At 39.1% G+C, this 25414-nt stretch overlaps 1 protein-coding gene across 1 annotated transcript in view; it reads right to left on the bottom strand.

Moving 5' to 3' along the window:
- Positions 1-25414, bottom strand: part of LOC136874117 (brefeldin A-inhibited guanine nucleotide-exchange protein 3) — a 428916-nt gene that overhangs the window by 64318 nt on the left and 339184 nt on the right. Inside the window, exon 27 of the mRNA XM_067147676.2 lies at positions 16212-16338. Within this exon, the coding sequence (XP_067003777.2) occupies positions 16212-16338 (127 nt within the window). The remainder of the gene's footprint in view (positions 1-16211; positions 16339-25414) is intronic.

Below are 25414 nucleotides of genomic sequence, written 5' to 3'. Positions count from 1 at the left end.
TACCACATTTTGTTAATTTGTTACAAGAAAACTCAATTTAGCAAGACAATTCTGTAAATTACCGAGTATATTCAAAAAAGAGTATTTCGTTCATTATTTGCTTCAATTATTTTTTCTGTAGTGAAAAGTTCCAATCATGTAGGAGATTTACATGGTAAGCAAGATAGCAATAGAATGAAAGATAAACGATCATCACTACTGAACTAATGTTATTAAAAAGAGCCCGTTGGCAAATTTGAAATGACTAAACGCATGTAAAGTACAATTGTATTTTTGGTGTCCATCTATGATCTGTATAGTACTCTAGACACAATACTTATGTCTCGAAATAAGATCCATTTGCCATGAAACGGCACCTTACTCACTGATAAAGTAGTTGGCAAACTTGTCCCGTAAATTTCTGACAAGCCTTGATGTAGGTCCTGAAGCAGGGCCCATTTCAAACAATCCATCTACTGTCAAAGTATCTTCGATTTGAACACCATACCTCTCTCGTACAAAATTATGCAAAACACAACACACTTTCACTCTGTCCTCTGCTAGTGTGGTGTCAACATTCACTATCTATGGAAAATACGCCATTTATTTGCAAGTATTCAAAAGGTACATTCAATGTACCTGCGTGCCGTTGAAAATATGTAATTAAAAGAAGCGTTTCTTTACACTCAGAAAAGTGCCCGCATATGGTCGCAGTATATGACGGGAAAGACCAAATCCCTCAACAGCTACAAATACAAAGGGCATTGACTCATTAAATCCTGTGTACGACCTCTCTGGTGGAGGATGCACCTTCATTGCTCTTGCCCCACGTTTATTTATCTTTTTCTTTTGGATTAGCAAAGCAAGCAGAAGCAGTTTCTCACTCAAGGATACCATTTTAGAAATGGGGCGTAGACCTGTTTTCCGTACAGGCGATCGGCTGCTGCCACCGATCGCCGCCACTAGTTGCCTCGTATGAAAGGACAGGCGATCGGCTGCCGCCACCGATCGCCGCCACTAGCTGCCTCGGGTGAAAGGGACCTTAGAGTACGCGGGGTCGGTGCCGTGGGGGCAGTCGCGAGACAAGTGGGAGGCAGCGCATCTGCTCGTTTTTTTCTACGATATCTTCTATCGGACCTGTGCCTTCGTCAATGTTCTTCAAAATATCATACGCCATCATGGACAATAACACCGTCCAAGTTAACTTTTTCCTTTTTGTGCCGAGTTTCGGTCACACATTATTTCCTGTGGATGCGGCTGCCCAGTGGGAGTGGGCGGCCCCCATACAACACCCACAGCTCCGGGCTCTCAGGACTGAGGGGAGTGGAGTGAGGAGTATGAATGACACATTTTATGCGGCAAAGAGAGAGAAAATCCACTTGACATTTCTCTGATTTCATCAAACTTAGTGATGTATGTTGGGTATTCAGCCCGAAGGCTGGTTGATCCTCTGCGGCTCCGCCAACAGCTGTCATAAATAGCTTAAGCGTCACTGAAGAGGCGTACTAGGGAAATGAGGAGTGAGGTAGTTTCCCGTTGCTTTCCTCACCGAGCCAGCCGTTGCTATTACATATCAGTCTGCCAAGCCCACTGAAATGCATGCACCAACCGACCCTATGAGTGATATTTTCACACCATTCATAACAGGGAATGGCTGCATAAGCAATGGTATTACTAACATCACTTATACCTCAGTCACTTTCATATTGTCAAAGCCAAGGATGAGACTGAGACAAGTCAATGAAAGTAACAAATTTGATATAGCCCATACCAGAAGACATAGTGAACTGTAAACACTACATCTTGCCAGCAAAGGCATAAAAATTCCTCCCCATCGGGGCAAATTGATCAGAGTGAATGCATAACCCTACTTCCAACACAACATCGGACAAACATGGCCTAGTTTTCTTTTTATTCAGGTTCACGACTGAGAATACATTCTATGTTCGCACAGTTATGTAGAGCCAACAAACAATAACTAATTTGCATACCAATGCGTGGATTCGCGGAAACTATTTTCGTTTCAAGTTCTTACAAAACGCAAGGAGGCCGCCTGGAATATTGTATTAACTACTGTATCTTTCAAAATTGTGTTACACCGAAGCCTAATCAGTTTTTTTTTACGAAGTTTGACTGGGGCCTGCACAACAATTACAGAGAAGGGGGTCGTGAAAATGTTAAATTTTGGTGACATTCGATTAAATCAAAGTAGAACTGTAAGAGTTTCGCAGTCAGCGTTACAGACGGGTAAGTTAGATGGTTTTAAAGATGGGAATTCTTCAAAATATTTCTCCTGTAATTGTTTTTTGAACAATGAAAGTTGCATCTAAAAAACACGAACTGTCCCGTATAGTACCTTAATAATAAACATTTACATTGCTATACTGGTTTGTAATGTCGGCTAAAAAGGCAAGATCAGCAAACCAGCGCGTGCGTTCTTATCTTACCACAGCTGCAGAGACAGAGAGCAAGGTAGTGGAAGGTCAGCCCTGGACAGACAGGGCCGAATTGGAATGACCTGAATTACGGCACCTTTTCTAGCCCCCTCCCCATTCAGAGTGAGCAGAGGGGATATTGAATACGACTAGTGTGTCACAAGTGCATAATACGAATTGTTCTACAGCCTGTCCTCGAGCAAAATGACGATCACAGATGCGGCACCTACGGCACATATCAGTTTGTCACAGACAGGCCCCAGACTATGAAATCCTACGCAACTCTACGATTGCTGTAGGACTTAACTATACGCCAGGGTTTGCTGATACAACCTGTCGGAAGACGCCTATGTGTGAGATCTGTCAACACGGAACTGTTGGCACACTTCAATATATAATCATACGGTCCCTGTCATCCGAAGCTCGATTCCGTGGCATAGAATCTACGACGACTTGCTGCTAGAGGGTAGTAAAGATACAAAAGCTAGCTGCACTATTAAAGACAATACCAGTTAGATGAGCTTCCCCAGAGCGCACTCGAATTTGCCAGTTCGATTCGTTTGCACCTCTTCTGGTTACAGGCAGACGGTTCATCCAGGGTACCGTAGCAGAAAATCTGGCCTGACTATACTTCTTCATACATCCCATCGAGTTCTCCATACCGAAGGACTCCTCCGTCGAACTCACTGTTAAGTCCTTTACCACAACCCCGCAAAGAAGAGTTATTAGATTCGAACCCCACCGTCGGCAACCCTGAACATGGTTTTCCGTGGTTTCCCATTTTCACACCAGGCAACTGCTGGGGCTGTACCTTAATTAAGGCCAAGGTCGCTTCCTTCCCACTCCTAGCCCTTTGCTGTTCCATCGTCGCCATAAGACCTATCTGTGTCGGTGCGACGTAAATACTCATATATCAAAATGAATGTTTGTATTCTATAGACATTGGCACCTCATCACCCCGGCTCTAGGAATCAGCTGAAGAAGCGACCAGCCGTAACCATGGCAACGTTAAATCAAGGATTCTAGATTCTCGAAAAAGACCAATATTAGTGTCGATCCATATTTTTCAGCGTCGCTGAGATGAACTGTGATAAAATTACAGATGTAGTCTAATAATTATCTATATATATAAAATAACATGTCCTGGCTGAATGACTGACCGATTCATCATCACCGAGCCAAAACTACTGGAGAGAACGAAATGAAATTTTGGCGATACATTTAGCGACTGCAGCTATCGAGCTCGGTACCGTAAAATTGGGTAACTTCGGCCACTTGTTCGTATATTTCAAAAATTGTTAACGTGAAATATGCCTTATAATTTTCTGAAAAATATAATATTTGTTCTGCCATGTTGGTAAGCGTTCTTGAGGTAAACAGGATTGTAATTACAATACCCTCAGCCACGTAATGTTTTCCTGTATTTTCTTGGTATAGCCAAAGTCACCCCGGAAGAGGACAACTTTTATCACAAAACCATTCCCTTAAAAATCTATTTGAATAAAATGCATCAAATTGAGTTGATCAGTTACTAGACGTACTTGCATTTTGACCCCATAAACCACTGGAATGGAGAATCGAATGCTGGGGCTAGGGAACAGTTTGTTTTCTGCTATTACCAGACAATAGTCAGGACTGCAAAAGAAATCAATTGACTCAACAATGAGCCTGCCAATGTTCTTTGTGTACATGTGTGTACATTTTAGTTGTTGCAAGTGGTTCATCTTTTTCAGTAAGGGAGGCAAGAGAAAATTAGTGTTGCTATTCGTCAGTGGCCGAAGTTACTCCACTTTACGGTAACTTATTAATGTAGTCTACAGCAGAGAAAGACTCCAATTACAGTACACTCTATAAAAAACTGATCAAATGACACACACGCGTGTGCGCGCGTGTGCGCGCATGAGCGCGCGCTGAGAGAGAGAGAGAGTTAAATGCAAGATATACAATATAGAAACATTACAATAATATTTTTACAACATTGTCTAATAATAAATTGTACTCAAAATTGGTTCCACACTGTCTAGAATAACAATTACAATGACAATGGTAATGACTAATAATAAATTGTACTCAAAATTGGTTCCACACTGTCAAGAATAACAATTACAATGACAATGGTAATGACTAGGGGGCGGATTTCTATGACCTAAAAATGTATGAAATATGTATGCACTTATGACCTAAAAAACATTAAAATATGACCTATAAAATTCAAAATATGACTTAATGAATAGCATCTACGTTACATAGAAGCACTTTTATTACGATTGCTACAGGCTGCAATTAATTTAGAGTTTAAAAAATGTTTAATTCTTCGAAATCTTTAACCCAAAATCAACTAAAATGATGAATATTTCATGAACTCGTTAAGGTTACACTGTATACTCCTAGGCAAGGACGGACTCTGTGGAAGATAAACACTACAGTTAATTTCACTGTTCAATATTCAATCAGTTTTAATTTATACACAAAACATATGTTATTTGAATGAAACATTCATACCTGATCAAGTCTCCATTATCAGAATTGTTGCAATTTATGACCATATGCATCTTAAGATTGTTGAATGAGAATCCCCTCCTGTTGTCGCTGAGTATCGTCTTGTAGCGAGAAAAACTTCTTTCGACATCACATGATGTAACGGGAGCGTACTTGAATAGAGTTAAATCATTTGGAGAAAATTCCTGGAAATCTGCAGATGAAGGGTTTCCACAAAGAATGTCACTTATTCCACGCAGGTACACAAGTCCGCTATTTTTTTCCAGTATGTTTTCTAATTTTCTACACACCCTAGATGCTATTGTTCCTTTTGCATGCTTTAATTCCTGTTCAATGCACTTTAGAACATTCAGTGCATTGCTTAGTTCTGCACCTGAAACTTCCAGTTGCGTGATTGCTCCAGATAAAGAATTAAAATTGGACTTTATGTAAGCCAGGTCCGCTTTTAATGTAGTGCTTGAAAATAAATCTTGAGTGGTTTTTATGGAGGACGATTCTGCAGGATCAAAAGACTTCACGATCTTCTCCATGACATCTAAGTTGTTGCAATAGTACACTGCGGCATCAAGCCAAGTCCCCCATCGCGTTATAACTGACTTGGGAGGTAGGGGTAGTGAAGGTGCTTCTTCTTGAAATTTCTGAACGCGAAGCGGAGCTTTGACAAACACTTTCTTACAGTTCGATATTAATTTATCAACTTCAGGGTAGCTACTTCTAACTTCTTCAGCTGCCCTACGCAAGACATGTGCAAGACATGTCACATGTATCACTTTCGGGTATAGCATTTTAAGTCCCTTGGCTGTCTTCACCATATACGAAGCAGCGTCAGTTACAAATGGAAAAATGTGCTCTCTCTTTACCCCGTTTGGCCACAACAGATTCATCGAATTGTCGAAGAGAACTGCAATGGTGGAATGGTTTGTCTTCTCTAGCACTTCACATGTCAGGAGGAATGTATCTCCAGGCCGGTCTTCCTTCAGCGTGCCAACGATCACATTTGCTACATATCTTCCATCCACATCTGTGGTCTCGTCTATTGAAACCCATATCTTACTGTCTCCCACGCCACGCCTTATTATATCCAACATCTCTTCATAACAAGGGGTCAGATAGTCCTTCCTGAGAGTAGATTCGTTGGGAACAGGATGCTTTGTATATTTTTCAAGAAACTGTCTGAAGCTTCGGCTGTTAAGTTTCTTTAAAGGGATATTAGACGAAACCATCATCTTGCAGAGATCTTGTGAAAATTGTGAACTCTGAGAACTTGATGTCGGGGTTTCGAATAGCAGACGTTGCCTATTTTCGAGTGCAGAATATCTAGTTACACAATTCTTATGTTTTACAGTATTACAGTGTTGTTGCACAGAGAAGCGTTTTTCGGCAGTCACTTTTACCTCACACAATTTACAGAATAATATCACTCCATCCGTACTGAATATGTTTTCACCGAACTCGCGAACAAAACTTCGCAACTTTCCACAAATTGAGACTTTCGTTTTAGGCATATTGAAAGGAAATGAATAACTGAAGCTCCCTAATGACCAAGGTCATTCAGTGTGTTGAAGGTGGAAGAGGGAAGGGGAAGGGGAAGGGGAAGGGGAAGGGGAGGAATAAGAACAATGACAAATAACTGCAGAATTACCTCTGCTTCCGTGTAAACGATTGCCCGGTTTCCAGGAATTGACCCAGCTAGCAAACAATAGCTCCTACCTGTTAGAAACATTCCATATACACTACTTTATAATAGTTCTTCAGCAGTATATTCCAGTCTATCCTGAAAAATAATTTCTAGAGCTTATTCTGATTTTTATAATACGAAATTAAAATGAAAATTACCAAAATATGCCGTTATAATGATATTTTGTTGAAAATATGCCATACAACTTAAGAAAGCCTAAATATGCATTTATATGCCCAATAAAACATGTTTAATTTTGATTATCATGCTTGGAAACGTGTTGAAATTGCAAGACTATAAGATATAATGTTAAGGGAAAAAATATGACTGGTCATAGAAATCTGCCCCCTAGTAATGACTAATAAGATGCAGAGATAAAGTAATGGTATACTACAGATTTCTTTCTAACTTCAAAATATAGAGTTGGAATTATAAATTACTGTATATATATATATATATATATATATATAGGCGGAGGCGGGGCAGGTTTTTCTCCGGGTACTCCGGTTTCTCCTGTCATCTTTCATTCCAGCAACACTCTCCAATATCATTTCATTTCATTAATCATTCATTACTCATTGCCCCAGAGGAGTGAGACAGGCTTCGGCAGCCGGCATAATTTCTATCCTCACCGCTAGAAAAGGGCTTCATGCACTCCATTCCTGACCCTGTCAAATGACTGGAAACAGGCTGTGGATTTTCACTGTATATATAGGTTGTAAGTGATGTTAAAGTAATCCGCAACAAAAATTTGGATAGAGATCACAGACTGCTGGTTGCAGATATCACAAAGAGAAGACCACTGAAAATCCACAACAAAAGAACACCAAAAATAAAACTTGGAGACTTTCAGAACCAAGGGTGAAAGAAATGTTTTGAGAGAATCTTTGGAAGATATTACACAAAATAGATCTGAGATCTGCAAATGACGAATGGGATAACCTGAGGAGAGCATTGGTGAAGACAGCTAAGAAAGTATGTGGATGACAAAGCCAAGTAAGAAAATCCAAGGAAATGGTATAGTGGAATGAGGATGTAAAAGCAGCTGTCAAAACCTAGAAATGGTGCAAAAAGAACTTTGTACCATGCCAAAGTGTGAGGAAATCCAAGTGAAATTGAGGATAATTTATCATTTTGCAGACAGAAAAGATTACAAGTCAAAAGAATAGCTGACATTGAGAAATAGACATGTAAAGATCCTGGAAACAGAATAGGGCAAGACAAACACAAGAAGCAGTAATCGCACCTATTTATAAGCAAGGAAACTGGAATGACTGCCACAACTTTTGAGGTATTTCATTGATCAGTACACCAGGTAAGGTGTTCACCGACATTTTGAAAGGGAGGGTGCTATAAGTGGTTGAGGGTAAGTTGGATGAAAATCAGTGTAGTTTCGGACCACAGCAGGGCAGTCAGGATCAGATTTTCAGTATGAGTCAGGCAACTAAAGAATGCTAGAGAAGGCATATGACAGAGTATAAAAGGAAAAGATGTTCACCATACTGGGGGACTATGGGATTAAGGGTAGATTATTAAACCGGCGGTGGTCGGCATATAATGGAGTCAAGCTGTTGTTCGAAATGTGAGCGCAGCGCTCGCCTCTGACTTATTAAGTTTTTCAGTATGATTTTGTTTATAATTTTATTTAGTTTTAGGTTAAACAGTTGGGAATAATGTAGGAATGTATGGCAGGCCTACGAATTTAAATTTTAACTTCATATCATAGAATACAATGATTTCTTCTTACATACAAAGAAATACACCAATTATCCATAAAAAAATACTATATTGGCTTATATGAAGGAATTATCATAACACAAATTTGTGACCCCATCTCTACACTGGGCACAAACAAGCTCAATAGTTGCAGTTGCTTAAGTGCGGCCGGTATCCTGTACAATTAAACATAGGAGAGGATTTCCACCAATCAATACTTATTTATTGCATATATTAAACTACAGGACTGGTTTTGACCTCCTCTCCTATTTTTAATTGTGCAATTCGTCAATACGGAAATGAAGATTATAGATTACGGTATCCAGTATTCGGGAGATAGTGGATTCAACCCCACTATCAGCAGCCCTGAAGATGGTTTTCCATGGTTTCCCATTTTAACACCAGGCTGTACCTTAATTAAGGCCACGGGTGCTTCCTTCCCACTCCTAACCCTTTCCTGTCCCACTGTCGCCATAAGACTTAACTGTGTCGGTGCAATGTAAAGGAAATTGTAAAGAAAAAATTTCAGAAAAACACTGGGCACACTACAAAACAAGGCTGAAGTAGGACCATAACCACTATGGCACCCCAGTTTCAGACATTTTTTGCGGCAGGAATGAAAAAGCGTTTTAGTGTTCACAGCAGATTGGTACCTTCACATTTTTCCCTCTTTGGAGGTAGTTTTGCAGTTCTTTCTTTTAGGCCAGAATGCAAATTTCACCCTTTCTCTGGTTTGAACTGGCTGTGGAGTTGCTCGTTCTTGTTCAAGTCTGAGGCACTTCGTTACACTGCTCCATAAATTAGCATGAATGCCATGCACTGATGCCCTTGCAATCACATAGAACTTCATAAGCTCCATTGCCAAACGTTTCAGAAACTTCCTCCGGATTTTTTGTTCTGCGGTGTTGCAGCTAAAATGACTTGGGCATTAATGCCAATAATCTCAAGCATAGTGAAAAATATATGGAGAAGCTATCTGTAGTATACTGTGGCAATCGTAGATAGCAATTTCATCTCATCCACCTTATTCCATACAGTAATGTTATCTACCCATACATACTGAGGACTAGGAATATTTACAATAGAAGCATCAGGGAAAACAGGATTGGATTTGGCAGGAAGGAGGTCATCTCCCAAAGTCTCACTATTACTGTACTGATGGCTCATCAATATCTGAATATTCATATAGGGCTACCTCTAATTCTGCAGGTAACACAAAGTTCACTTCATTGTCACTCTCTTCCAACAACTCCCAGATAACATTGTCTCAATCCAGGGTTGAAAGTTAATTCTCACACCAAAATGTAAAATAAATCAAAATAAAATACCAATATGAACGAAAACTTCAGTCACGCCGCTAGTCGACATGAGAGTTCGGGGCTCACTCTGACGCCGCTGTAGTTACAATGGTATCGCAGCTTCAACTGAAGGCCATGCTGCACTTTATCGCTAAAGGGATGCACAAAGTGAACACGTAATTTGTTCACGAAGGAGGAGGAAATAAAATCTGAGCGAGCGCTGTGTTCACATGTCCACTGACGACGGATTAAAAGCAATCACGGGCATTTATTTTGACAATTAGACAACGGTGAGAACTGATGGTAGAATGAGTCTGTGGCTCAAAGTCCTTCACAGGGGTTAGACAAGGCTGTAATCTTTCACCTTTGTGTTTCATAGCTTTCATGGATCACACACTGAAAGGTATAAAGTGGCAGGGAGGAATTCAGTTACGTGGAAATATAATAAGCAATTTGGCCTAGCTGACAAGTTGGTGTTAATGGCAGATAATGCTGAAAGCCTGCAGTGTAATATCTTGAAACTTGAAAAAAATTGCAATGGGTATGATATAAAAATTAGCCTTTCCAAGACTAAAGTGTCAGTAGGCAAGATACTTAAGAGAATTGAATGTCGGGTTGGGAATACAAAGCTGGAATTGGTAAATCATTTCAAGTATTTAGGAAGTGCAATCATCCAGGATGATAGTATAGTAAGTTAGATTGCACCAAGATGCAGCAAAGCTAATGAATACAGTGAGTTTGCATTTGTGATGAACAGTATTTCGTAAGAAGGAAGACAGGCTCCAGGATGAAACTATCTTTGCACTGGTCTGTTTTCAGACCAACTTTGCTTTACAGGAGTGAAAGCTGGGTGAACTCGGGATATCTTATTCGTAAGTTAGAAGTAACAGATATGAAAGTAGCGAGAATAATTGCCCATACCAACAGGTGGAAACAACATGAGCGTACTGGGAATGGGGAGATAAAGACTGTTAGGTGCAGAGGTGCCAACCTTTGAAGTGGATTATCAGTAATCGCTCTCCACCCCCGAGAAAAATTTCAAGTCCAAAGCATGCTCCTTCATTCTCAATAATGACACACCTTTTTCCCTTCCCTCTAGCAATCTATTCAAAAGTATATCATAATACACAATAACTGTTTTACTAAAACTATGACATGTTTTACGGTACTCTATTTACTGAATTATCAATTCGATTGTACATGCAGAGATGGGGTCACAAATGTGTGTTATGATAATTCCTTCATATAAGCCAATATAGTATTTTTTTGTGGATAATTGGTGTATTTCTTTGTATGCAAGAAGAAATCATTGTATTCTATGATATGAAGTTAAAATTAAATTCGTAGGCCTGCCGTACATTCCTACATTATTCCCAACTGTTTAACCTAAAACTAAAACTAAATAAAATTATAAACAAAATCATACTGAAAACCTTAATAAGTCAGAGGCGAGTGTTGCGCTCACATTTCGAACAACAGCTTGACTCCATTATACGCCGACCACCGCCGGTCTAATAATCTACCCTTAATCCCATAGTCCCCCAGTATGGTGAACATCTTTTCCTTTTGTACTCTGTCATATGCCTTCTCTAGCATTTTTTAGTTTAGTTGCCTGACTCATACTGAAAATCTGATCCTGACTGCCCTGCTGTGGTCTGAAACTACACTGATTTTCATCCAACTTACCCTCAACCACTTATAGCACCCTCCCTTTCAACATGTTGGTGAACACCTTGCCTGGTGTACTGATCAATGAAATACCTCAAAAGTGAAATTGTGAGGAATGTGCACGAAAAACGCAAGGGTGGAATGGCCACACCGCGGCGCAATAATCTAGTTCATTGACCTTCAACATCCGTGATTAGGCCTATACATCGCTAGCCACTGAAGTTGGCCAAACCCAGCAAGCGAGATGTGCGTGTAGCGGTAGCCGGTTATATCTGACGCTAAGTAACAGCAAGAATATTTTCCTGATGAATCTTCATGTTGTAGAAACGCACAGAATATGTACTGCTGGCAAATTTTCAACAGGACTTTTTCGGTATTATGATGCCGATTTATAGTTAATGGTCATTAAACCTGTGGAAATGAAGAATAATTGGGCAGCCGCAAAAAAAAAAAGGCATAACGAAAGTCAATGTTTGGTGTCTGAAAACAGTCTAAAAATGCGTACTGTACAACGAAGGCATTCATATGATTTTACTAAGCACTTTTTGAGCCTGATTTAAATTTAACGTTAAGAATTTCATTAAATTTTATGAAGGAAAAAGTGGGGATCGTCTTGGATTCGGAGAAATACGGTACTATATATTTTTCAGAATGAAATTAAACATACATTTTCACGTAGTATCGGATTTTGAAAATTAACAAACAAGTAAGCTGTAGTGTGGATATCATCCATGGAAATGCAAGTTTTGAAGAAACTGATTGCTGTTTCATACTGATTTTAATGTATATGGAGAGTTTTCCGCCTACCCCCTCCCCTCAACCACACCCTCCTCCGCCAATCTCACATCGATACAATACCAGAAGTACAAATGTCAGTCATTCAACGCTACCATAGCAACTGCATTAACAGTCAAAGAAATAAATGAACCTACACATAACGTTATTTTTCTTCAACTAACCTTTCCATAACTGATTTACATCTTCACAGATGAAAGGGTAAGTGTTTTTATACATTTTCCATGTTTTACCTTTCTTTAAACCCACTTTCTCTTCAAAAATACCTTCCTAAGCATTCACTCTCCTCTTGTTACAGACTTCACACCAAAGAGCTCTATCAACGTCGATAAACCTTCGACTTTCGTCCTTCAAATAAGATAAATACATCGATAGACAACCGAATGCTTTTTCCTTACTCCCACAATTATGTAAGGAAGACTGTTATCTTATCATAACACATTCGACTTTCACTCCTTCAGCCAGTTAAATAGACTATAGGCAGCTGAACAGCCATTTAAGAGATCTGTTGTCTTATCACAACATACGTTATTGACATCTGTAACAGTGTATCAGCTTTGCTTTTTCTTATCATCTTCAAGGAGGCACATTTCTGTTTCATTATAAAGACTGAGCTGTTTACTGCCCTACCCCAACAAGTTTTTCAACGCTCCGGAAAGTATATTCATGTGAACTTATGACATGCAGCTTGATACTGCAATTTTAGCCAAGGACATTCTAATATTTTGTATGTTTAGACTGACACCTATAATGATATCCTCTTTTTATGGCTTGTAAGAGCAATCAGGATCCTGATTTTTCACCATACAAGTTTGAATTTGAGGCTGATGATGCCCTTAATATGGGCGAAACATGTCCCTTAACATTTTATAATAATATTTAATTTCTAAAAAGATCTCTTTGTATTGAATAGGTGGATATATAAATAAACACTTGTAACATACTTTGTATTTACGTACATTTCAATACGGACCTAACATGAGAATTATAACATGTTTATACAAAAATCGGATATAACGACAATCCGATATAGCGAGTAAAATTATCGCTGTTATGAATTCTCGCTATAATGGACTTCTACTGTATTCTGATTTAAACTGTTGAGTAGTTCTAAAATTTCATTTTCTCGTTAACACTGCTATCTATGATGGCTAGCACATCGTCGACGTAATGTGACCAATATTTTATAACTTTGATCTTATCTATGATGTTAGCGTGTTCTAAGTGGTCCATATATATGTACGCCAGAATAGTCTAGGACGGTGCTCCCATAGGTAAACCTGTCTGTTGGTAGATTTTATTCTCAAAAATGAAATTATTACTTAAAGGGAATTTTAGTAGGCCTATGAACTCATCTATTTCACCCATGCTTAATTTACTGAATTCGGTTAAATTATTCCGTATCAAATTTATGATGGTTTTAACGGGGGATATTGGCATACATATTGACGACATCAAATTAAAAGATCTTGTGTGTTCTGGTACCTTTATATGTTACCTTTATATGTTTTATTCTTTCGCAAAGTTCTATGGAGTTCTTTATCGTCGTGTTCACTTGGTAGTGATAATGTGTAATAAGGAAATTTTGAATAAATTGAGATAATTGTAAGTCGAGCTACGTCTAAAATTGATAATAGGTCGTATAGGGGTGTTAACCTTATGATTGTTTTGGTAACAATTTCACTACGGGTAACCTAGGGTTCATGGCAATGAGTTTTTTCTTTTCAAATTCATTGAAAATGAAAGTACTATTACTGACTATTGATATTAATTCTTTCTGCAGGTTATTTAAGTGATTCTTCCCGATTACGTCAAATTTGTTTTCCATGAAAAACGAATGTGTTTTATTAATATAATCATTCCTCTCCATTATTACTATTGCATTCCCTTTATCAGATTTAGTTGCTATTAGGTCATTAACCTTTAATTTTTCTTTGAGGTTTTTAATTTTCTTATTAATGGATCGGTTTGTGTTATGATTAAATACTTGTTTATGATAAGATAAAAGTTTGTTTTTCATAAAATATTTTATCTCTTCCTGTTTATCTAAGGGTAATTTGTTGACTGCCAGTTCTGTTTCTACTAAAGTGGTAATTAAACTATCATGTTTGGATGTGGTGGATCAATTATGTTTGGGACCACTACTCAGAATTTCAAGGTCGTCCTTGCTAAGACTTAATTTACTCAAGTTCATAACCTTTGGATTTGATGTTGGTTTCAGTTGTATTGGTTATATTGACATAGTTTTTGTGTTCTGTTTTTTCGAGGTTATGAGCGAGTTCCATTTTTTTGTCTAGTGTATTTTATTTACTGGATCATGTGTTCACTAGTTTATTTGTGATGTGTTTCTGTAGTGAACTGCATTCTAATGGGCTACAAGTGTGGTAATTTCCAAGTGGGCCTCAAAGTCTGTTGTTCAAAATTGACTTTTTCTTATGTAAAAAATTGATCTCCTCCCGTATTCAAACCTTATCTGTCTTTAATTGAGTGAACCTAGTTCTTGCAGTGTTCCTGTGCATCTTTTTAGTAAACTTTAGGAACTTAGGTGAAATGAATGAATGAAAACCTAAAACCTGTTTTCCAGTCTTTGACCGAGTCAGGGATGTAATGAATGAACCATATATAGGCTATTATTACAATGGGGTCACCACACCCAAAGTGATTTATTAATGACTGATAAATGCTATGAAATGATGGAGTGTGTTGCTGGAATGAAAAATGACAGGGAAAACTGGAGTACCCGGAGAAAAACCTATCCCGCCTCCATTTTGTCCAGCACAAATCTCACATGGCATGACCGGGATTTGAATCACGGTATCCAGCAGTGAGAGCCCGCCGCGCTGCTGTCTGAGCCACGGAGGCTCAAACTAAGGTGCCACAACATTATTAAGGCATCTCTTAAGAAAGGTTATGTCTACCTATTTTCACTAATTTCACTTTCATATTAAAGTAGAAATTCGCTTTCTTGCCTGGATGGCATTTCCTTTACAGAATATGAATCCCACTGTTGAATCCATAATGACAGTTGAACTTCTTATAAAATTGTAAAAAAACTATTTTAATCCTGCTAGTCAATACTATATATTTTTTACATCCAAATAAGACGAAAGTTCACACATAAACAGACATGTTTCCACCCGGCATTGTGTCATCCTCAGTAAGACATGATGTATAAAAAACAAAGGAGACACACAAAATGAAATTATAGTTGAAAAGTTAAAAAAAAAAAAGCATGATGAAAGTTAAAAAACTGTGAAATGTTGATCGTTAAAACAGTCTTGAGCTGGAAGTCATTCTGTTTCAATGCTTTCTGATGTCCTTTGGTGTGGATCAACTGGTATCTGTATACCATTGGCTTAGTTTTTGTGTTCCGACATAGGCTGATGTACATAAGCATTATTGAAGTTGAACCGCCTGATTTTAATCTGTAAAACGGATAGTATCACCTGTGATACAAGCGGGCCACGTAACGTAAGTTAATTTTCGTTCTTCATAACTTAATCTAAATGTTGTTCCTGTTAGTCAGCACTTTTTCAACCTTAATTCGGCCATAGAGCCGGACCATATTGCTGTAATGTCGTAATATTTTAATTTTACCAGGTTTCAAATGGACTACTCAGTGTAGATTAATAGGCCAATACAGATGAGGTATATTTCTATCACAAATCCTACTTGTTCTGCCACGATTTGATCCTCGAACTATGAGTAAAAAAGGCAAGCGCCAACCAACTACGCAATGCAACTACTGTAGTCAAAAATGATATAGAGAACGATGAAGATGGTACATAACTTTGTTTGGAGAACAATGTTAGATTTTATTGTTGTCCCAGTGAAGTGAAGCCAGGTTTACTTTGGAAGAAGGCACCGGTTTTTGCATCAAGAGATATTCACAATCAAAAGAGCCACAAAAATTAAGTAAACTGGTAGCAGCTTCAATGAAGCCTAAAGCAACTTCGTTTAAGTACAGCTTCTTCCATGTAGCAAACGACTGTAGAAAGTTACAATACACCCTTCTAGTTCATGTAAAACCTCATTATCAGTCTTGACAAAAAAAAACAAAAACCTCACTGGGCAATGAAAGAAATTCTTTCACAACTAAAGAAGAAGATATCCACAAAAGATACAGATGGTTGCATGTCCTACCTGATGCAGGCACAACCGAGTCGAGCAATACTTTCTGTGGGCTGCACTATACATTCTACCATCACCAACAACAGCTGCTTCAACATCAGAGTAGCTGCAGGCAGCTCAGGGCCTTTACTTCCATCACCTATAAGAACATAGTAACTTGAAACACAGACTACTAATAATATAAAAGTTTCAGTACTTACCAGATAGCCCGTGATGCTATAAAGACATAGTTTAGACAGAATAAACAAATATTCAGGATTAATTTTTAAAAATTTCCCAAAAGGCTAACCATTTATCTTATTTTTATCAAATTTGTACAACACTAAAAATAATCAGTAACAGAGATATAATCTAACAAGTAAAGAATCAGTCTAAGCATCTGAATAAAAGGTATGAAGTCACTTGCATTTATTTTCAAAGAATTTACTAGTATAAATGTGACCTTAAGGCAGAAAAGTTCAGCCTAAAAGAACAACTACCAAGTTTGGATATTGACAAAATGCCCCTATTTCATAAAAATATGGAAAACCTATTTACTGACCCACTGTTCCTATCATAAACTCAACACTAATTTCTTCTAAATGGAATTTGCTTTTACAGGATGTAACTATTATACCTATTGTATATATATCTCTTTGGAATGGTCAGTGTAATGTTCCATTTTGTTCATAGGATTGTTTAACATTTCTGAAATTACGAAATGAAAAAGAAGTGTAAGAAGAAAGGAGTTTTGATTCTCTCTCTTTAAATCACAACTCGTTCAGTCCACTACCGAGTCACAATGTTTGTGAAAATGAAATGAAAAAATAATGTCCATGCAGGTTGGTAGGCTAGTGGTTATTATGATTATGATAACAGGGACACTTAACTCTTCGGTATCCAAAATCAACTGCAGATTTTTGTAAACCTTCCTTTTTTTATTGGTTCATAAAGAGTTGCTACATTAAAATCTAATTAAATTTGTTGTCATCATGCCGCCTCTTCTTGTTCCTTTAAATTACATTTTTAGGAAGGACTTCACATTTTCCATCATCATGCTGCCTCTTTCTGTTCTCCAACAATTCATCAATGTGAAGACTTTCTACATGTTCATGTTCCAAGAGAACACAAAATGTATTCACAACTTTGAGAAGATTTGGATATTAAATATCACAGTCCTTGAGGAAAATAAAAATTCTGACCCATTTTGGAGACCATTCCAAGCAAGTCAGATTTTAATGAACAAAAATTCTATTTGGTTTTTTAATTAAAATTTACTTTTGAATTGATATTATTGGCTGAAGTCTCAACCTCAGACTGTTGTTCGGCAATATTATCCACCTAAATTGTTACAAAATATACAAACAGAAGTTTTCAAGTACTGTTGCACGTGGAAAATCTAGGACTCATGATGAATATTTTCATCTGTGGCCAGACCCCTGGACATGATCTAAAACTGTGCAACAGTTCAGGTCACCTCCCACAGTTACATCTCTCTCATCACATCGATTGCTCTACACTTTGACATACACAGTGGCTCAATAGTGGACTGTACGAGTTGTGATTTAAAGAGAGAAAATCTCCTTTCTTCTTACACTTCATTTTCTTCAAGAGGATCTACTGTACATTGCATTATTAACACTATGTGCCCAGACTACTTAAAGTGGTATAAGTCCTCTGAGCCAGCATAATTAAGATTTACAGGAAAATATTCACAGGATTTTCTCTCTCTTTTTTTTTTTACAAGTTGCTGTACATAAAATGTATATAGGAAAATGAATTTCATCACTTGTAATAAGTTGCTGTACGTCGCAGTGAGATAGGTCTTATGGCGACGATGGGAAAGGAAAGGGCTAGAAGTGAGAAGGAAGCTGCCGTGGTCTTATTTAAGGTACAGCCCCAGCATTTGCCTGGTGTGAAATTGGGAAACCACGGAAAACCATCTTCAGGGCTGGCAACAGTGGGGTTTGAACCTACTATCTCCCGAATACTGAATACTGGATGCACTCAAGCAACTGCAGCTATCGAGCTCGGTAAAAATCACAGTTGTCATTTTTTGCAGCATAACTGAATTTATATGTAAGTTGTATGTCCTAGAAAAAACTGCTTTACTGCTACCTTTTCTCTTGGAAGAATGAGGTTCTGTTCCCAGTTCATCCCGGGTTGGAATTTTCACCTGTAAAATCACATGGTGTGAGGAGGAAACATCTAGCCTTAAACTTATAGCCAAAAACTCAAAATGAGCCAGGTGGTTCCAGCGACCCCAGAAGCAGAAGAAAATGTTCATCTTAGAAAACCCAGTCTATCACATTACATCCAGCAATAGTCATGGAAGAACTAGCTGAGCACAATTGCTTAGCAAAACACTGTCCCTAGGATCCACCACCAATTATCAGATAATGAAATCAACTGATTGAAAAAAGAAAGTGACAATACTTTAAGGCAACAACGGAATCTGTAATGCACAGGTTTCATGCAGCTAAATTTGAAAGTTCACTGTAGTAGTACTATTAAGCCCGCCTGGTGGCCATGATCGTTAAGGCGTTGAAGTCTAAATAGTCTGACACCGAGGTTAGTCGGTTCGAATCCTGTTGGTTGAAAAAATGTTCACCGTCAGAATATTGGCCGGCAGGGTAGGGGAGATGGTGGTATACAATTTCGAATCATTAGATTGTGTGTCAAAAGCCTGGATTAAATTCCAAGCCTCTCCGCAGTGCTCATATGGAGTGAGGGCATATGATGCTGCTGATAGTGATTCGTCCATCGGATGGGGCGTTAAAGCCTTGGTGCTTTTCGACAGGCGTAGGCTATGTGCCGGTACCGAGTTTCACCCTCTCCCTTCCTACTATCGCATGTCATGTCATTCATTTCATCTCATTAACTCCTCTGATGAGGTTGACATCAGAAAGGGCATCCGGTCATAAAAACCTGCCACGACAGATTCACCTCACCTCATACTAGACACCATGGAGGAACGGGACAAGGGTTGGACAAACAAACTGTAGTAGTACTATCAGCAGCAGCAGCACACAGGCATGTAAAGTGTGGTAGAAATATTACTGCTGCTACTATTTTCTGTGGAGAAACAACCATTCCCACGAACATTTGTGAAACTGCAAGAACATTTGTTCTTGCCAATGAATTTCTTCATCAGGATAGATTAGGCGCCTGTAACTCATTTACATCATAAGTCTGGGCAGTTAATCACAGAGATATTCTGCACCAGGAACATTTACATTATACTGCTGCAGGCCAATGGAACTCAAGAGATATTCTGCATTCATTCACATTTGGAGCACAACTAGTGTCTGAGTGTTATGAAAGGTGTAGCTCATAGGATCAGTCGTGCTGCAGTTGCACCTTCTGGTCCAGTGAGGAAAGCAATGGCAAACTACCTCACTCCTCATCTTGCCTCGTACGCCTCATTTGGGCTTTGCCATTGATTTTTTCAGTTTCCCTTCAACTGCATAGCCTTTGGAGGTGCTATTTGAGGATCCAACCAGCCTCTGGGCTGATGACCTAACAGACAGAATTCATTCACATTACTGGTCTAGGTCAATGAACCTCTTTTAACAGAGAGATTCTGCACCATTAACTCATTCACATTATTTGTCCTGGCCAATTAACCACTTCAGACAGATCCTGTATCATGAACAAATTCACATTATTGGTCCAAGCCAATTAACCACTCCCTCAGAGAGAAGCTGCACCGGTAACTCAGTCACTCTCTTTACACAGCTATCAACCCTGTCTTCAAGTGATGGTGAAGGACATACCCACCACTACAAATCAAGACACACTTCCTCTTGCACTGGGTTCCCCCCCCCCCCCCCCTCGCTAATCAGTCTTTGTTAATCCCTTACAACTTAAGACCCCACTAATGTATATTTCACTGTTATGGAGTTTTCGGTGATTTGTGCACATGTAACTGCAGCAAGGGATTGTGTCTATGGATAAAAAGTCGGATGTACTTAATAGGATTACTTAAAGGAGAACTGTTGAAAAACATTGCTGCTGAATTAGAATTAAGGACATCAACTGTATCTAATTGAGAAAAACCAGAGCGTTTCAAAATAATTACAAAAGTCAGTTTACAGGGCTGTGGTACAGTCAAATAAGAAAAATCCTTAGATCATGCGCTATTCTTATGGTGTAGTGCTGAGAGGAAACATGGCATTCCAATGTTTGTTTGTCCAACTCTTGTCCCGTTTCTCTACGGGGTTGGGTATGAGGTGAGGTGAGATGAATCTGTTATGGCAGGTTTTTATGACCGGATGCCCTTTCTGACGTCAACCTCATCAGAGGAGTTAATGGAATGCAATGAATGACGTGATATATGATACTAGGAAGGGAGAGGGTGAAATCCGGTGCTGGCACATAGCCTACTCCTGTCGAATAGTACCAAGGGGTCTGTTCAAGGCTTAACGTCTCCATCCGACGGATGAACCACTATCTAAGCATCACATGCCCTCACTGCAAATGAGCACTGCAGAGAGATTTGGTATTTAATCCAGGCTTTTGGCATGCAATCTACTGATTAGAAATTGTATACCACCACCTCCCCTACCCTACTGGCCAACATTCTGATGATAAATTTTTTTTCGACCAATGTGACTCAAACCAGCTAACCTTTGTGTCAGACTGTTTAGACTTCAGTGCCTTAACGACCATGGCCACCAGGCGGGCTATGGAAACATGGCATTCCAATATCTGGCACAATTTAAGAAAAAAGAAACGAAAAAGCACTAAGTGTAAATACGAAGCTACCTAATCAAGATTCTGATTTCACAGCCAGTCAGAACTGGTCAGAAAGAAGGAAACGCTGAAATGTATATGCCAGCTGTCAATACATAGTGAAAGCCTTTAAGGGGACAGTGTAGCTTGTGAAAATTTCAACAATAAGTTTAAAAAAATTATTTCCTCTGCAAACCTACAGCCAAATAAAGTTTACCCATGCCAATGAATCAGAACTTCTTTTATCAGCTGCTACCTAACAACACGTTAGCTTCTAATTCAGACAACTCAGCAAAAGGCTGTAGAAGTAACAAGGATCAAATTATACTGATGACTTGCAGTAATGTGTCCAGGAGACAAATTTGCCCTTCTCTTGATTAGAAAGCCAGGGAAGGGGGGGGGAATGAACCTTGAAAAGTGTGGATTATTCCCACCTGCCAGCTGTCTAGCTCCATGGCTAAATGATTAGCGTGCTGGCCTTTAGTCACAGGGGTCCCGGGTTCGATTCCCAGCAGGGTCAGGAATTTTAACTATCATTGGTTAATTTCTCTGGCACGGGTGCTGGGTGTTTGTGTCGTCTTCATCAGCATTTCATCCTCAACACGACACGCAGGTTGCCTACGGGAAAATCAAAAGACCTGCACCTGGCAAGCCGAACATGTCTTCGGACACTCCCGCCACTAAAAGCCATATGCCATTTCATTTTTACCTGCCAGCTGCTTGTAAGACTGCAGCGGAAAGAACAGCCGGTGTATCGTTGTTGCTTAGGGAAAGTCCTTCTAAGTAGAACACTAAGTTAAGAAATCCGACGATACTATTATATCATATCTGGCAATTTTGGCCATTTTCTGAAATACGATCATATCGTATTTGGCATTTTAAAGGTTAAGAACAAGCAGGCAAAACAAAAATTACAAGTAACCTGGGAGGTCGCCTTTTTAGACAACTGTCCAACGCCCAAATATCGATGGATAACTCTGGACTGTGCTCTCACATTCCAAAAAAAAGATTGTGTAAATACCAAAATCAAGGTATCTGTGAAGAACCACATTCTTTGTATACTGTCTGGTACTAGTTGGGAAAATAAACAAACAAACAAACAAACAAACAAACAAAACAAACAAACAAATCAATAAATCAATAACTCAACAAATAAATAAATAAATAAATAAATAAATAAATAAATAAATAAATAAATAAATAAATAAATAAATAAATAAATAGCTGGAATGAACAGAGTGATTTTTAAAAACTGGTTCTATGGAGATTTTGTGCCAGGGTTTAACGAAAGAAGGCTTAGCATTGAAGGCAATATTGTTCAATTACAAAACTCCATCACACCCAACAGAAGACAATTGATCAGTGGATATACTGAAGTGAAATTTTTACCATCTAATGAAAAAGTTTTGCTTCAATCAAAATATTATGGAGTTTTGAAAACTGTGAAGTGTTTACATTTACATAAGTGAAAGCTACTGATGAAGCTGATTGAAGGAGAGGAAGATAATTGTTCTAATGAAATCAAATACCGAAGATTTTATTTATATGGTTGCATCTGCTTGAGAACATGTTGCGGAACTGACAACTAAGAAGACAATGAAAAATATATGGCCAGCTATTTGTGAATCTCATGATGACATTTGTAGAGACGGGAATTTGCCTATTTGCCTGTTTTATTCCTGTGTTCAGAAACATAGGCTTTTGAGATATAAATCCACTTTAGGGTCCGCTAAGCTAGATTTAGTTGGTTTTATTGTGCCTATAAATGCCTATTTCAGGGATTTGTGCCTATTTAGAGTATAATTGCTTATTTGATGCCTTTTGAATCTATTTTAAAGAAGTCGATTTTCTTCCAGTGCATTATATTGTAACTGATGTGCTAGACAGTACTATCTTCTCATTTCTCAAGATCTGTTTAACCCACAAACAAAAATGGGAATTCCTGGAAGTCACCAGAAATAGTTCTTGGGAAATTTCCGTCAGGAGAAACAAGGTTCAATTTAACCTCGAAGCCTTCAACCCCTCCAACCTTCTAAGACATATGTGAGAACCAATCAACGTCGAACCCTTATACCTCGTTCTCGATGTGAAATGTTTTACGCAAACGCTTTATCTTCAGAACGTGTTGTGATTTATTGTGAAGAAGAAGGGTATCTGTGGCAATGCCCAAAGAAAAAATCACCGGACGAGTTGGCTGTGCGCTTAGGGGTGCGCAGCTATGAGCTTGCATCCGGGAGATAGTGGGTTCGAGCCCCACTGTCGGCAGCTCTGGAGACGGTTTTCCATGGTTTCCCATTTTTACACCAGGCAAATGCTGGGGCTGTACCTTAATTAAAGCCACGGTCGCTTCCTTCCCACTCCTAGGCCTTTCCCATCCCATCGTCCCCATAAGACCTATCTGTGTCGGCGTGAGGAAAAAGAAATGGTAATTGCAAAGAAAAATCGTCGAAGTCCTACTGGCTGAAGCGGTGGATCACAGGGGATCCCAATTTCAATGGATAGGTAGTCTTCTGCCAAGCTTGGCAAGTTCGTTTGTTCCTTTTATCTCTTTTTGTGACTGAACTACGATCGCATTTCATTGTAGCATTTATAGGCCTATTAATTTACGTATTGTGGAAAGTTGTTTTGTTGCAATGCTGTATTAGTTGTGAACTTTCAATAATTTATATTGCTAAAATGTAAATAATCATTTTATTACTGAACGAGAAGTTAGAACGCCGGTGGTCTCTTGTCACAGAGTGGATGAAAATTAAAAATCAGTAATTTGAACTCTGATTCAATTTCCATGAAAATAGAGATTTACAACTCAAGTATTTTCTTTCTTTCTTTCTTAATCTGTTTACCCTCCAGGGTACGTTTTTTCCCCTCAGACTCAGAGAAGGATCCCACCTCTACCGTCAAGGGCAGTGTCCTGGAGCGTGAGACTTTGGGTCGGGGATACAGCCAGGGAGAAGGACTAGTACCTTGCTCAGACAGCCTCACCTTCTATGCTGAACAGCGGCCTTGCTAAGGCATGGGAATATTGGAAGGGACAGGCAAAGGAGAGGGAAGGATGTGGTCACGTCTTTAAATTAGGTACCATCACGGCAGTTTACTGGAGGAGAAGTGAGAAACCACAGAAAACCACTTCGAGGATGGCTGAGGTGGGAATAGAACCCACTTCTACTTTGTTGACCTCCCAAGGCTGAGTGGACTCCGTTCCAGCCCTCATGCCACTTTTATAATTTCGAGGCAGAACCGGGAATCGAACCCGGGCCTCCGTGAGTGGCGGCTAATCACGCTAACTACTACACCACAGGTGCGGACTACAACTGAATTGTAATTTTTAAAAATCGTGAATAACATTCACCAGTGCTATGTGTAGGCTCTGGTGAACTCTATTACGCTTCCGCTATGCCTTCGCGAAATATAGGTTGATGATCAAATGTGGTGCAGCTAGGACGATGTCACAGAGGCTAGGCATGCAAGAAGGCACAGCTTGGACGATGTCACAGTGTGTTTAACAAGGCTACAAAGACTATCTTTACAAGACCAGGCCAGTGAAAAGACCGTTGGTCTGGATTGGTGAGGTCCGGTTAGTAACCGTTGTGCTGGGAGGGGGCAGACAAAGAGTCTGGAGTGCGAAAGCTCTAGCATCCAATCTAGACTTTTGATAAATTGTGACAAAAAGTAAGTTTATGGGCGCATGACTCGACAATTTCAAATCACGCGGTTTTCTAATTTTCAACGAGGGTCTCAGCCTTGTGGGCACACACGATGCAGAATCTACTGTATTGCAGGCAACAGAAAATAGTCTTCATGACAGCTGATCCGGCTGACCAAAGCCTGCGAATAGCAACATATAAAATGTTCACAAATCTGATATTTATAGTGCCTCCGTTTTAATTCTTCTACATAAGTAAGAATACTGCTAGAGGCAGCTTGGAGAGTATCTGGCAAGCATATAGGAAGGTTCTCTCCTCTACGCTACTCAGGTATTGTTTTGCGTCATTTTTATGATTTTTTCACCTGGTGAACTCAACAGGAAATTGGCAGATTATATGTGAACATTTTTGAGGACATATTTCCATATAAATTACGAATTCTCTTTTTCCTACTTTAAAGTTTTCTACTCCTAGAAACATCACCTCTAATAGTCTTTCTCTTTTTTTAATGAAACAAACACATGTTTATACTGTCTGAATCGTTGGCTGAATGGTCAGCGTACTGGCCTTCGGTTCACAGGGTTCCGGGTTCGATTTCCGGTCAGGTCGGTGATTTCAACCTTAATTGGTTAATTCCAGTGGCTCTGGGGCTGGGTATGTGTGGCATTTTCAGCGTTAGAAATCAGCCTAGGTAGGGCCCTCATTTTCACAGACATGCAGGTCGCCTAATAGGTCGTCTACGAGAAAAAGACCCACACCAGGCCTCTCTGGAGGCCATACGCTTTATTATGTTTATATCAAGCATTATTGCCAATTAGCCCAGTTGTAGGAATATAAGAACATTGTTATTTAAGTCAG

This window comes from Anabrus simplex, chromosome 1 (assembly GCF_040414725.1).
Source record: "Anabrus simplex isolate iqAnaSimp1 chromosome 1, ASM4041472v1, whole genome shotgun sequence".
NCBI lineage: Eukaryota > Metazoa > Arthropoda > Insecta > Orthoptera > Tettigoniidae > Anabrus > Anabrus simplex.
The sequence above is the reverse complement of the archived record's forward strand: the minus strand, read 5'-3'. Positions and strand labels throughout refer to the sequence as shown.